Source organism: Notothenia coriiceps, unplaced genomic scaffold (assembly GCF_000735185.1).
Source record: "Notothenia coriiceps isolate Sejong01 unplaced genomic scaffold, NC01 NC01_scaffold00037246, whole genome shotgun sequence".
Classification (NCBI taxonomy): Eukaryota; Metazoa; Chordata; class Actinopteri; order Perciformes; family Nototheniidae; genus Notothenia; species Notothenia coriiceps.
Window position 1 is genome coordinate 1,666,539 of NW_011369947.1, and position 14,922 is coordinate 1,681,460.

At 42.0% G+C, this 14,922-nt stretch overlaps 1 protein-coding gene across 1 annotated transcript in view; it reads right to left on the bottom strand.

The window, feature by feature from the left end:
- Positions 1-12,464, bottom strand: part of lrig1 (leucine-rich repeats and immunoglobulin-like domains 1) — a 35,422-nt gene extending 22,958 nt beyond the window's left edge. Inside the window, exons 1-3 of the mRNA XM_010794531.1 lie at positions 11,460-12,464; positions 1,104-1,175; positions 169-243 (exon numbers count right to left, since the gene is read on the bottom strand). Of these exons, the coding sequence (XP_010792833.1) occupies positions 169-243; positions 1,104-1,175; positions 11,460-11,662 (350 nt within the window). The 5' untranslated portion in view covers positions 11,663-12,464. The remainder of the gene's footprint in view (positions 1-168; positions 244-1,103; positions 1,176-11,459) is intronic.
- Between the last annotated feature and the right edge of the window lie 2,458 nt (positions 12,465-14,922).

The window sequence follows — 14,922 nt, forward strand, 5'->3', positions numbered from 1 at the left end:
AGAGATTTCCAATGTAGATCAGTGTAGTACAGTCACATTCATAGCCAACTTCTGCAAAGGCATATGCATCGTCCACACACGTAAAGGCCAATGACCTTAGAATACAGAAACAGAGAGCCAGATCATTCTGGTACTGTTAGCACCAGAAGCAGTAAAGGAAGTACTTACAGGTAGAGAGATACAGTCTTGGAAGCAGCCTGTCCTAAATCTGGTATAGACGTGAGCTCATTGTGGTCCAGCCGCCTGAAAGGGACAAAGCAGTGGGTTAGAGAACAACAAATACAAATAAAGACATACACAAGAATGATATGTTGTTCTGAGGTGAGAGGACTTCACAGGCATTTTCAAGTAGTCAAAAGTTCTAAAAGTAAAATAATGAAGAGGGTAGAAAATAATTTAAGTAGTAATTTTTTTTTACATCTCGAAATCCGGACACTAGCATAGAGCCTGGGTTAAAGCTAAGCTACACCTATGTTAGTGAAGTTTTAATGTCTATACAAAATGTGCATTACACAGTAGCTGAGATTACACAGTGTCCTTGGTGCTATTCCACACTTTTCATGAAGATGGATTCAATCAAAAACTTTAATATCGATTTTCGAATTAAATATCTAACTCACGATTTGTCACTTCTGACGCAGAGCAAGTCATCCTTTTAAAATACCAAAATAACACGGGAGTAAAACAGATGTCCAGGAGCGTATGACCTGCCAGAGATGTCACCAGTGTGTGTATCACCAGTTAGCCTGTGCGTGTGTGTGTATGTGTCTTGTGTACTGGCGCTGAGTGACACAAAGCCAAGCCCTCTCCTCACCGTATAAAATATTTACAAGGCCAGCGTTGGCCACAGTATCGGGTGGTGGAGCGGAGGCTTAATATAGAAAACCACCACTTTATTCTCAATTGGACTTAGGAAGGAAATACAAGGAAATACATACGAGGACGTTACTAGGAAGTAGAGTGCAAACCGTTTGTCAGAATTAAGTCATTGATAAAAACGCTAAAAGAAATTGCCACATTCAGAGCAAACCCTCACAACAGAAAGAAAGACAGATCCATACACACACTTCATGGATCATGTATTCTGTCTGTTGACTACTTACAGCTCTCTCAGGTTGGGAAGGTTGTCAAAAGCTTCAACATCAATGGAGGTCAGCTTGTTGTGGCCAAGATTTCTGGAAAAACAGAAGACAAGAGGAGATGTAAATACAAATGTAGTTCAAGTCCTTCAGCGCAGACAAGGATGACATTTAAAAACACGCACAATATCTGTCATAAGTGTTTTTGTATTTGTCATTTTTCACTCGTTTGAATAGAGATCCTGATCGATGACACCAATTATGTCTCCCATTTGACAAACAGCCTCATACGTCCGTATTAAGTATGTCTGAAATCACTGAAGTACATCCATTGTGCTGGCCTTCTAGGAGGGCCGGATCAATACTATCGATACAGAGTGTCTCTCTCTCCTGGCTCACTTTCCAAACATCACCCGCAGGCCATTCATCTACATTAGTCAATTTGCACTTTAGGCAAACAGTGTATTTAATCGCTGGCACTTGACTTGTACGGAGGCTTATCACCGAGCGACTTGTCCGGTGATATAGTGTTACCACCGTCACAGAGTGGGGAGGAGGAGGTGAACCAACCGAACACTGCATTTTGGATTGAGCTTCCCACGGCACATGAATCAAATGTACTTCACGCACAAACAAGTGCTATCTGTGTCACACACCTCCTGCCCGGCTGGCATGCGGCTGGTCAGTTGGCAGAGAGACGGCTGCAGTGAGAGTGCTGCCTGTGCATTGGGGTTAGGCCAGACGAGACAAAGGGAGCCCACAGCTCCGAGCCGCTCGCCTGCCCGCCCCTCCATCCCTCTGTCCAGACGTGAGAGACGGCCCAGGAATGTTTCACAGGCCTGCTGAGAGTTGGCTGCTTGTTCCCAGACACTGGGGACACTTTTACCTGATGCAACACATTCCTCATCCTCTTGTCCCACGAAAAGACCGCAGAGGGTTCAGGGGCTGAACCCTGTCACTTCATGTCATTAATTCTTCATTTAAGAGGAAGTAGGCATGGATATTATGGAAGTAAATGTGAGGATGCTGGGTCAGAACCAAAGCAAAGGACTGTAAACGATTTAATACTGTTTATGTCCATCAATCTCAATCTCCACCCCACTTGACAGATTTCCCTTTCTTGTCTTCTGTGTTTGATTGCAGATAATGACAGCCTCGCTCCGCAAATCTTCCTCCCTGCCTGTGTGTGTGTGTGTGTGTGTGTGTGGGGGGGTGTGTGTGTGTGAGGAGATAATAGCAGGGCATGTGTCTAGCCTGCAGGCATTGGCCTGACAGGGAGCTGAGCATGTGTGTTGCTGGATTTGCTAGCTCCAGGCAACCTATCTTTCACTGGATTTATATTAGCAAAAACCGGGATAATACATGATACTTTTTTAGGTACCACCTCTAATAAGGTTCAAAGCAAGCAGACACTGTAGAGTTGAGTTCCCTGCAGACCGCTGATTGATCAGAGAGAACTGTCATTTTTGCGACATGGGACATCCCGAAATGTTTAAGTAACCAAGATATCTTTAATATCACATGTGTTTGTTCCATTAATCCAGCAAACCTAGGCTGTACAGTTGAGGAAAAGCTCACATTTTCTCTTCTGGTTGCCGATAAGGATTCAGCACCGAGAGGGCATTACCAGCATCGAAAACAAAATAGAAAACAAGTACTATTATTGAGGCGGGTCGATCCCAAACTACGCTTTGAAAGCATAGGCCTACGTTAAGGTCATTTACTGGGGAACCTCACATTGCAACCCAGTTCACTGAATCGTCGTACAGGAGGCAATTACCTCGTTATGGTGGAGCTAAGTGAAAAATGACAGCTCTCCAATGGGCCGCCTCTGCCTGGAGGCACATTTATTCACACACACGGCTCAGACAAGATGAACTTGGTAGAGCGGTGTCATCTGGAAGAGCAATCTGTAGCTTTTCTCAACCTGCTTTTGGCACAAAACAGGTTGAGATATTTTAACCAGTGAACCTTGAGTTACAAGCGTATAAAAGATCCATCCAGGGACACCGACTCCAAAGGGGTTTTTTATTTAGCATTTTAAGGTGAAGGAAATTGGCTATGCACGTATTCATAGCTCCTCAATCTCAACACTTACAATACAAAACAGAACAAAGGCACGACTAAGAAAGTCACGTTTGAGAGCCAAACCTGCCGTACTGGTGCTAAAGGCCACGGCAACAAACAGAACGGGCCCTTTGTGTGAGTGTGCAAGCATGCATGTGCCTCTTTCTCAGTCACCGATGGTGTTTACACAACTGAGACTTTTCCCCTTCATCTCACTCTCAGCCAGATTTCTTTTCTTGCCGATCAGATTAGATAAGTTTCACAGCTTTTTAACACCTACTGTATGAAGCGATGGTGATAACACGCATTTCCCTCCCTCTACCTTCCCCCCTCTCTCCTGTGGAAGGAGGGGAGGACTCCAGTGCTAAGTGTGGTTAATGCTTTCCAGAAAGTGACCTTACAATCATGCAGTTTCTGGAAGAAGCCTTGAAACCATTAGAGTTTTGGACTTTGAGAGATGTAGACTCCAACACTATCAGGAACAAACACACAGAGAGAACAAACCGGCGACCTCCACAGGTTTACGTTATTTTATTTAACCAGCCCGGGGAAAAAAGGATATATAGAGATGTGAACAGTCGCTGTGATTAACCACGGCAAACACTACAAAGCAGTTTCATTTAAAGCTTCAAACGCAGCATTCCATTGTACGGTACAACTAGTTTAGACAAATGGGCAGGACTGTTTGAGATTAGTCAGCAGGATCTAAATCAAAAGATCTCTCTGCCAGGTACTTAACCAAAGAAAGTGTGTGATAATTCAAGGACGCATGTTGAGCCAAATGCTTACTTTCCCACTGAAGTCAAGCCGTTCTGACTGGTGCCAAGCCAGGTGGGCATTTTGTACATTCTTCTTAAATCATTTGTATTTACTCAAAAGGACCAGAAAGCAAATAATGAAAATGTGCAGTCATGGCATTAATCACTTTGTGAAAAATCATATAGTTGTCATATAGTCATATAGTTGTACTGGCGGTACACTCCAAGACAACATTTCTGAAGTTCAAACTACTTGCAAAATATTCACAAATATAAAAAAACAGGCCCCGTTTAACATGAACCATCTGTTCCAAACAGCTCTAGCCAACACTTCAGTTACTGTGTTCAACAAACTGCTTGCCATCAGTGAGCACAAAGGTCAGCATAACCTCTTTCTGTCGGCAGAGCTGGAAACGTGAAACGAGAGGGCCGGTCTGGGATAAAGAGGTGCAGTTACACTTCCACCTTCCAACTCAAAACACCCGCCACAACCCAAACACCTCCCCACACCTTACAAACAATAAACACAAACAGTGAGAGACTGTTAAATATCAAGAAGGGAAATAGCATTGCTGCAAAACAAGAACACCCCAAATAGGCAAATGTCAGAAACAACAAATAATCAACCGCTTGTTGCCCTGAAGCCGTGCCACTAGTTCCAATCAGTGAAATAATCAACTACTCTGAAGATGAACTCGTCCATCAAGAATAAAAAACAAGCATTTGGTTATTTCCGGTATGAGGTCTGTTTCCTTTTTCTCTGATGAATGTGCAGAACTCTGGGTTTTCTGAGTGTCTAACAATTGCTACTTGTGATTAGAGCTAAATGAGTAATCAAGAAAACAAAAATGTAAATCAATTTAGACCAAAATGATGATTAGTCGATTTTGATTTATGTAGCAGATCAGTGGTTTTTGTGTGACTTTAAGCGCTTTGTTTCCAAGAAACTTATGAACACATCCCTGGTAAATACAACCACATTGAAAGTGGTGGTTCTGCATGATTCTTTTTATAGGTTTTGATCAGCTAACAGCCCCATGTGTGACCTTAATAACTATTTTTATCTTTTATTTTGCTTTTATAAGCCTCAACAAAAACAGTCGCTAGATCATCTGATAGTCAGCCAACTCCGGGAAAGATACGTAAGCAATCTAAAAAGTTAGCTTCAATCTTGGAAATAAGTCTTCAAAAGGCTGCCTGACTAAGCAAAGAGTCTGAGGAGAAAAAAAGAGGGCTCAGCGCCTGCAATAGAGCGTCATAGTTGGACCATGGAGCTGATCTGACATATAAAACTCATTAAAAGCCTTTAAAAAATAGCTGTGTTATGGCTGCTGTGGGAGTAGAGGAAATCTGGGAGTGCAGGAGTGATGTCATAGCGTATGACACCACTCTTGTAAGTCAGCACTGTGTGTGTGGGAGAGAGAGGGGAGATGTGGGGAGGGAGAACGAGCGCAGGGACTTGCACACACACACAGAGATACATCATCATTATCTCCCCCTTCGCTATCGTAGACAAATGCAGCGTGAACTTTGCTCGCTCAAAGTGTGAAGTGATGTCAGTGATGAGCCTTCTGTAGTCCAGCCGGGAGACAAAGGCCCTTTAATGTGGTCGATTTCAAAGCATCGTAAAAACTAGTCAAATAATAACCTTAAGTGTCGGAAGGCCAGACACACACGCGCACACACACACACACATGCGCGCGCACACACACCACACACACACACACACACACACACACACACACACACACACACACACACACACACACACACACACTACTCCACAAAGGAGTCTCACCAGCCTTTGAAATCAGTGAGGCTAGGGGGAGCGTGACTCTGTTTCTGAAGTCTTCCAAAGCAGGAAGGCGGGTTACATCTTGGGGCCATGTGCACGGACCATTCTTCACGCTGCTGCTTATGGGCTGACGCATGGAGATGGAGCGGGGCCCTCCAAATAAACAGGGAGAAGGTTGGGGAAAGGGTCTGCAGTAGCCCCTGAGGCACTGTGCCCGACGACGCCAGCCTGGACCCTCCTCATGAGAGGCCAATAACACTATTGTTGTCTCGAGTTTAACACTGGATTACAGTGTGATAACAAAGTGGTTTGTTACAAACAGCACCACATTGCTTCATCATGAGTAAAAAGGCAATGGCCGTCCCCAAGTCATCTGAAAGAACAACATAAATACTGCACGTCTCTTCAGCGTATTGTTTTTGTATCGTGCAGCCAGTTGACCCTACGCTCCCGACTTCAAAGCAAAGCAAAGAACGGTATGATTAGTCAACTTTTCCCCCACTTAATGTTTATTATACTAGCATGGAGCCATTGTCCAATAATTACACTCAATGATGAAAAAAAGGGTTTGAATAATGGACTTCAAATATATGTGAACATGTGGGTGTCTAGACAGTGGAGGTCTAATTTCTACAGAATCAGAAAGTGCAAAGACTAATATGGAGGAGAGGTCGAAAATAACCCAGCTCACTTCTCGGAGGACTGGGGAGAAGCTGCTTCACTCGCGCAGAACCTCTCCCTCTCCGTCCAAGTCACGCTTTTTTTTTTTCCTCCCTAACATCTTCTCCAGATTTCCAAACTCTTACCAGATGTACAGAATTCACAGATGATTCATCGATCAAGCCCACTTTGTAGACACCGACTTTTGGGGGAGAGGGAAAGGTGGAAGGGGAAAAAAAAACTTGGCGCCCCAAAGTGTCTTCACAAAAGGGCCATCTATTCTGCTGACTAGATTCCTGGAGAATGACTTGTGGCAGCAGCTGTTTGATTGTCATTAAAGCCAGTGCAAGGCCATGAGCTCACTTCCATGTCTTCATGTAAAAGTCTGACTTTATCAGTTGTTATTGGAGTAAGGGCTCAACCTTAGCTGGTCCTACTTAATTTGTTCACAGCTAATGTTATGCATGAATCATCTCAGTCGGTTAAAAGAGGTATCCATTACAACAAAAAATAGATTGCCGCTCGTTTTAAATTTCCATTTCGACACTCACGGTACTTTTACTGTCCGGCTTAACACCGAACAGCCTGATAAGGAAGAGAAAACTTAGAGCAGCAGATTAAAATCTGTGCCAATGATAATATCATCTTAAACCCTTCCAAGTTCTCGAGTTTGACTTTAATCTATCCACAAGGGCTAAGGAAACAATGACAATAAACAAACTTAGTATAATCACTCCCATTACCACAAGATTACAAGGCCGCGTAGCGAGAAATGTGCTAGAAACCACAATGGGCTCGGCCCTGCAGACAGAGTATTGCATCTCTCCCCCAACTGCTGAAATGTTCACCTGTTTAAGCAGAGAGAAGCATTTATGAAGTTCATGGACTTGACCAAATCGGTTAGGGTTAGGGTTAAGGGGGTACTTGGCCAAGATAGAAACACTGTACCAATGGGGAGCACAGTCCTGCGGTGGTAATTCACTTGAGCTGTGTCTGATAGTGACATACAAGCAGACAGTCCTGTAATGTTTCATTTCCTCTGGGTTTTCTCAGTGTGTTACAACATGTGTGACAGTGGTTGAGGTTTCTGACCACCGACAGGACTTTCACCCACCAGAGGAACCAGCCTGAAGGAACCAGCCGCAGCCGCAGCAGCAGCAGACCGTGTCATTGACAAAACACTTCCATGCAGTGGGTGGAAAATATCCTCCAACCTCGCCCCATATTGCCCACAGGCCAGGTGATCTGTGGCCCCACCCTACGCCGACCAATCCGCAACCAGCAAGCAGAGCTCCCGGGCCCCTGTCAGGAAACCGCCAAACACAAACCCATTTCCTGAGGGTAGAAGCCAAAACCAACTGCTGGGGGTGGTGTTTACCAATAAGACTGTACTGTGAGGTTTAAGGCTACGACTTGGGGTCGAGTCGCGGAAGAACGTTGGGTGTACACCAAGCGTTATGGCCAGCACGTTGGGAATCTTGGGAAACCACTTGGGAAATGCTTTGGTTACAAAGGGGACCATTCAAGATCAGACTACTTCTTGCTTTTCACCAGAGTTTCTGCAAAGTTAATAATGCAAGGACTTCAACTTCAACAAAGGAAAATGAAGACAAACTTCTTTCTTTAACAATAAATAACAAAAGGATTTTACAGTCCCAGGAGAGAAAGTAGAGGCGCAGGCAGAAAAACAAACAGACACGTATCTGCTTTGTCTCTATCCAGCCACAGCAATCTCAGCCAGCAGAATTAGTAATGTTCATGCTTTTATTAACTCGCAAAATCCCATTACGCCAGTGGCTCTGTGGGTAAAAATGCTTTTTATACACATTACTCTGGCTGCAAATAAGATAAGGCACCACTCCTGAGAGGGAATATGTAACTGTGTGAGAGCAAACTTGCTTTGAATGTTATTAGGCTATTCATCAATCAGAAACAATAGACAGACATCTGAGACTGGGGGTCAGTTTGACAAATGTTAGAAGCACTGGTGTAAAACAGCAACGGATGTTTAAAAAAACATACTTAAAAAGGCAAAGGCCTAAGGACTGAAATGATTTCCTTGCTATGTATCATTAGCTCATTATTATTGCAATAAGTCGTTACTATGTTGCAGTAAATAATTGTTTTAACCAAACGTAGTCAATCACACTTTTTCCCAACTAACCCTTATCCATCTTATCTCAGTCGGTTTTTTCAGGATTGGCCTCTATATCACTATATTCACTTTTTTAACATCCTCTGGACTTTAAGGATATCTACCAATGGATACATTTTGAAGACCTAGCCCCCGAGATGCCTAACTCCCCTGGTTCTTGGAAAAACATTTGAAAACAAAGCACTCTAAAAGTAATACAGTGCATTATGGAACTGTTTTAATGAGGTCCAGATTAAATCCTAACGGCTTTTAAAGATTCAGATTTTTAAGAACAAACTTAAGGCAGGAAACAAACGCATAGAAGTGTCACTTGTAGGGGCATCAAAGGCTACTTCTTTCTAGCTGTACAATGTGCGCTAAAAGCTATAAATACATTTGTCAGTGAGCAATATTATTCCACACCTGCACTAAACTCCCACATCCTGACATATGATGACTCTCCTTAAGAACTATTTCCCTCTGTAAGCTGCAGTACAAACGCAGGTCCTGAGGTACCACTGCTGTGTTCATTACTGCTATCCCAATTTAAGAGCCTGTATAAAGATAATTGCAGCAAATACATGACAGCGCAATCCTTCTCCACCCACACAAAAAGGGTGGGAAATCTCCATTCATTTTAAGCTGGGTTTATCTTCTCTGCTTGAACTACTGCAAACAGAGAGGATGTGGAACATGCACACATGCTTGTCAAATTCATTTTTGGGGGGTTTGTTCTTTATTAATAAATGCAGTCATAGGTGTTTTAGCTACTTGTTGAAGTCAACCTAGGTGACATGTGTTTTCTGTCCCCAATGCTGTCCTCCCTCCCACTACTGCTGCTGCTGCTGCTGCTGCTGCTCCCTCCCTGGGGTAAACATAACAGAGACAGTTGATTTCACACTGATTTAGCTTGGCTCAGATGCCTGAAGGTAGATCTGCACAAACACACTTTGTTTTAAAACAAGGCATTTGGCCAACGGACACTCAGTGAGCTCCATTAACGCGATAAGCTATTATTATTGCACTCAGCACTTGCTATATCAACTTTAACTTTCAACAGTACTAGTTCCCCCCTTGTATGAGAATAACTTACACTCACAAGCAGCACCTACACAAATTGTTTTGCACAGGCAGCACTCTGTAACTGAAATAACTTTCAAAAAGACATGTTAGCCACTCAAGTGGACAGGACTCTGCGAATGGTACCTTATAATGGGATCACACCGGGCCACAAGTGAAATTGTTCATACTTGTCTCTTTGTGTGTAGTAATCATCTGCTAATCTGGCTCGTTTACAGACCCCGAAGGAACTGAGCTGGTTCCCTTTGAGTCACCTGCCAGCGTTACGTGACTATCTCAAGCGGTGTGGAAATATTCAACCTAGGTGTTTTAAAAAGATAATTCAAAGCCATAAAGCCATTCCCTTTGAAAACAACAAGATTGCGGGTCCTTAAATCTTGACCGATAAGGTTTGGCTGAAATAACAGAAGTAGACTCGCGTTTTTGAGGTTTCATGCAGCTGTTTCACATGGGACATTTGTCCAATAGTAGTTGTCCTTTGTCCAGGAGAACAGGAGGAGCAGTGTGTGTCTACGTACTTGCATGATAAACAGCGTCTACACTTGAACTTGGCTAAGTGGTGCTTCAGGGCAATGAGGCTACCCGGGCACAAGTGCCGTTATTCATGTTTTTAAAGGACTTTTTTAAAGTTGCATTCCTTACTTCCCAGGGGAAGATGAACTGCCTAACACAGGAACCTGGGAGCCAGAGAAGTCTTTGGGTCTCTGGTCTTTAACCCCACGTTCCCAGAAGAAACACACACAAACAGATGCTGATGATTCTGCAACAAGATGCCCAATTGTCACAGAGGATTCACAAATGTCAATGGCCATTGCAATGTACGGAGGTGAGACAAATTGTTGATTAGGAGGACAGAGAGCTGTGTATTTCTGAAAATCAATTGTCGCAAAAAAGAGGCTTAGCCGTTATGACATGTGTTGCAGATTTTGTTTACTCAGCCTGAGCGGACTGTTTGTTCATGCGAACATTGGAAATGCAAATACATGTTTGGAGAGATACAAAAAGCGCACATCTTGTAACGTCTCCTAACTGCAATATAATTCAATTTGTATTCAAAGACACTTGAAACTGATTTTTTTAAAGAATAGTTTCAAAATAATGTTCAAACCAACAGGATACGTTCAAGACACAATACACAGATGTGCCACGATATGTCAATGTGCCCTTGAGCAAGGCATTTAACCTACAACGTAAATAATGTCCACAAACACAGTGGTCTATTTTGTGTATGTTTGTTCCACTTTCTGCAGCTATCATTACACCTGTTACAATACATGAGAATACAAGCCTGAATTAAATTAGGCTAACAAGCGTTGACATAGAAAACGGATACTGAAAGGTACATTTGTCCTACAGTCAAACACATAAAGAAACCAGTTTGCCTGTTGTCTTGTTGTGAAATAATAGGTGCTAACTTAATTCATGCATTGCATAAACAATTTGTTATCAAGTTAAAACGTGATGGGTCAGAGCTGTGTGTGCAAACATGGCTTGTGGTTTGTTGTTCCATTAGTTTCCAGAGAGGGGTGCAGGGACCTCCGAGGGGCTATAATGGGGTAAAAGGAGGTCCCGCCAGGAACATTTGAAAAACTTAAATGTTACACCTAAAAACTTACTCAAAGTTACTGTTATGAAGAAGGAATACACATGACAACTGGCTCTTCTCATCCTGCAACACTTGATAGACAATTATGCAAATCCTAACCAAATCTTCTCATACGGGATTCCTTCAGAGGAAACCGTATCGAAACATGTCTCGTCCGTATTAATACCTTTGTGGTTAAGTTTTCTATGTTATTACGCACTTTTCGTTTCATTTGAAACATTGTTACCCAGTTATGGGCCGGTCAGTAAATAGGCTAGGTCAAAGTAAGAGCTTTACTTACAAGGAAACAGTCCGGACAGGAAGGTCCAGAGGCGTAGCTGTCAGCTCCAGGTTACTACAGTCCACTGCATCTCCGTCGCAGGTACAGTTCTGGGCACATGGCAAGTCTGAACTCAATCCATAACTGATAAACAGTTCGACCGACAAAATTAAATAAAAAACACATCGAGAAACATATCCAAATCGTCCCAGGGACGCCGCCATTTTGTATCCAGTTTTAATAGCGCGGCCGTTGAGATCTCTCCTTGCACCCACAAACTTGAATATTAATGTCTCTTCGGAAAAACTGGGAGACTTTTAGAGCACATTAATTGTTTTCTTGTGCTACGTGGGCTAGGAGAAACAACTGCAGTGCGGTAGTAAGTTTTCCATCCCAGTAATAAGTCATTTAGGACACAAGTTCCCAGTCCAACTTTCTCCTCTGGTGTCCGACGCGGGCTAAAAAAATCAAAGGTGATTCACAGAACTAGCAAAAGTAGAAGTCGTCCTTAAGTCACATTTAAGTTAAAAAACAGTGTTCATGAAAGTCGTTCATGAAACTACTTTCTTGATAGGATATCTGCTTTTGGTGACATGTTGTTAAAACATGCAACAGCAAAGTGTTAAAGGACACAGTAACTGTTGATCAATAGAGCAGCAGCGAGTTTGAAACTTAGCAAACCGGTTACACGTTGACTTCTTACGGCGTTACAACACGTCCACTACAAAGTTGTAAATGTAAAATATAAGTTAAGACCCGCGGGAATAGTGCCGAAAACTCCAGCGTTGGTCTCTCAAGCCGATCGCTGCAGATCGTCCATATCTACCCAGCACTTCGCCGCTGTTAGCTGAATAAATCCAACTTTGAAACACACACAGTCCGATCCAGAAGAACTCAGCCGACAGCTTATCAGGTGCAGTCTGCGGTCACAAAATCTCCACGATCCGATTAATAGCAATATAGAGTGCCCCCTCCTTACGAACGTGTAGCACCACTATGAGTTTTTCCCTTTCTTGAGTTACTTTTCCTTTTTTTCCCTGGGAGATCGTTCCGTAGTCCCACGTTGGATGCACAACAGCGATTCCAGGGTCCTCCCCTGGCTCGCAGTGATTGGCTGTTGTGGTTTGCTGGGCGGGTCAAGCCCTCACCTCATTGGTCGATGTGGGTTCTTCGAGTAGGAGAGCCTTTGAACGGCTGTCAGTCAGCGGTGGTTGGCCCCGCCCATGTTTCCCACCCCGGGGTGTGAAACCGCACCGCCACCTCCTCTCACTCTCACTGCTTCTTAAAGAGACAATCACCGGGATCAGGCTCTGTAATCGCATTATAACAAGCCATAATAACGTAATTGGTTTGAATGCCATAATAATTCCATTTAAAGTGTTAGTTATTAAGACTTAAATCAAGATTTGCATGTAAAAGAAAAAAAGAGAGAGGAAGTAATAAACAGCTTTTCCTCCACGCTTTACACAGGGCATTTGATGAAGAATGCCTACAATTAGTTGGCCTAATTATACCCACACTTTTATTAACATTGCATTTACCACTAGTGAATAATGTTTTAATAGGTGTGCCTTTGCAAAATGATTTTAAACGTACTTATTAGCCCTGTCAACAATCCACTGTTGGGTGTAGCACTATGTAACATCTGATTCATTTGATGTGCCCAACAACTGCTCATTCTGAAGGAATAGTTCACGTTCCATTAACATAATTGATATGGTCAGAAGCGATAGGTTCATCTCAAAAAGGTTGCAACTGCTTTACATCCTCCTTGATGTGAGCCTAAATGAATAACAACTCCAAATGTTTGAAAAAATAAGATAAAATTACAGTTGAATATTATATACTTATACTATATAAATAAGGAAAAGGCAAACATTTGTTTAAGTAAGTTGAGTGTAACCAATTGAAGACATATCTTTATGTTTGGAAAACAGTTTTTTTACTTGTATGTGACAACAATTACTCATTTGCAAGTACATTTTGTTCCATGCAAAGCATATTTAACCTACCAAGTGCATATGTATTACAATAAAATATATACTTAAAGTCCCAAAAGTAAAATTAATAGCTTATTTCAGAAATAAATAACACGTATATGTATACCTGACTATAACTGTTTTGTATTAATAAGTATCTTAAATTGGCAAATATTAATACATAATAATGTAATAGTTTCTTAAATAGTGTCTTGATACCGTAATCTTAATCTGCAACATAACTAACTCCAGCTGTCAAATGAATGTAGTGGAATAACAAGTACAATATAACTAGCATATTGGCATAATAAGACTTATTATGGATCGTTACATCTTTCACCAGATGTGATTATTGAGCAAATGATGTTTTGTGCAGGTGTGTCAGAGCATCACAGGATTGTGTGCTAACTAGGTGTGTACACTTGTGTGCAGTCACACCCACGCATGCATGCCTGTGTGTTTCATGCATCCACACTGATCTCTCCGCCATTTGAGATCATGCCCTATAATGGCCACATGATAGCGCAAAATTCTTCCCAAATGTTGAAGTCATGTTCACCCGTTTGTCTCAGAAATGCACATCTGTGATAAATCAGACTCCTGGCCCCATGAACAATTTTTTTTTCTCTTCATATTTTTTTTCCTGGCACCGACAGACTGTATTGATTGACTTTGTCAGAGATATTGTGATAGCTCTGTGTTTGGAGAAGCCCCATATTTCATTGCTATTAATCACGGTAGCGAGGACACAGACATTCACACCTGCAGCACTGCAGGCGCTTTGCACAGTTCCTCGTTTCTTTTTTCCAGTGAATAGGCGAAGGTTTCACATTGCATCATGCATGTGTGAGTGAGCACAGTAGCCTGCAGGTGAGGCCCTGCAGCTCTTAGAAGCAAAGAAAATATCTGAGAAATGAGACTCTGTTAAAACATGATTCATAATGGAAAACTGAAGAGTGGAGGACAAGCAATATGTACAAGTTTGCACTGAAATCCTATTAGTTTCAGACTTTAGAAAAGTTTGGAGGTGTAAAATGACTTTAAATAGAATACTCAAGGATAACTTCATCAAATGTCTGTATATCGAATCTGCACTTAACAATAAATGTCAGAAATACATAACATTTCTAAAGTTGACAAATGGCACAGTAGTTTTTTCCTCCACTGAGAAAAGACTCAGGCTTGCTTTGATAGACATATTTGTTATCATAACTATCTATGAAGTGTAATTTGAAGTTTTTGCCTAATAATAAAGTTAGTTAATTATGCAGCCTTTAAATAATAATTACAATAAGTTAAGAAGCTTTACTACAATACCCCACTGCTATCAAATGTTGTGCATTGACATTGTTACTTAAGAAAAAGTAAGTATCATCAACAAAAGGTATTCAAAGTTAAATTGCCCAATGCAAAAATAATACATTTTAAAAAACACCCAGAAAACCCAAAAGAATACTTCACATGTAAAATGTTTACATATGGCAATTCATCATCCCTCAAAAGTC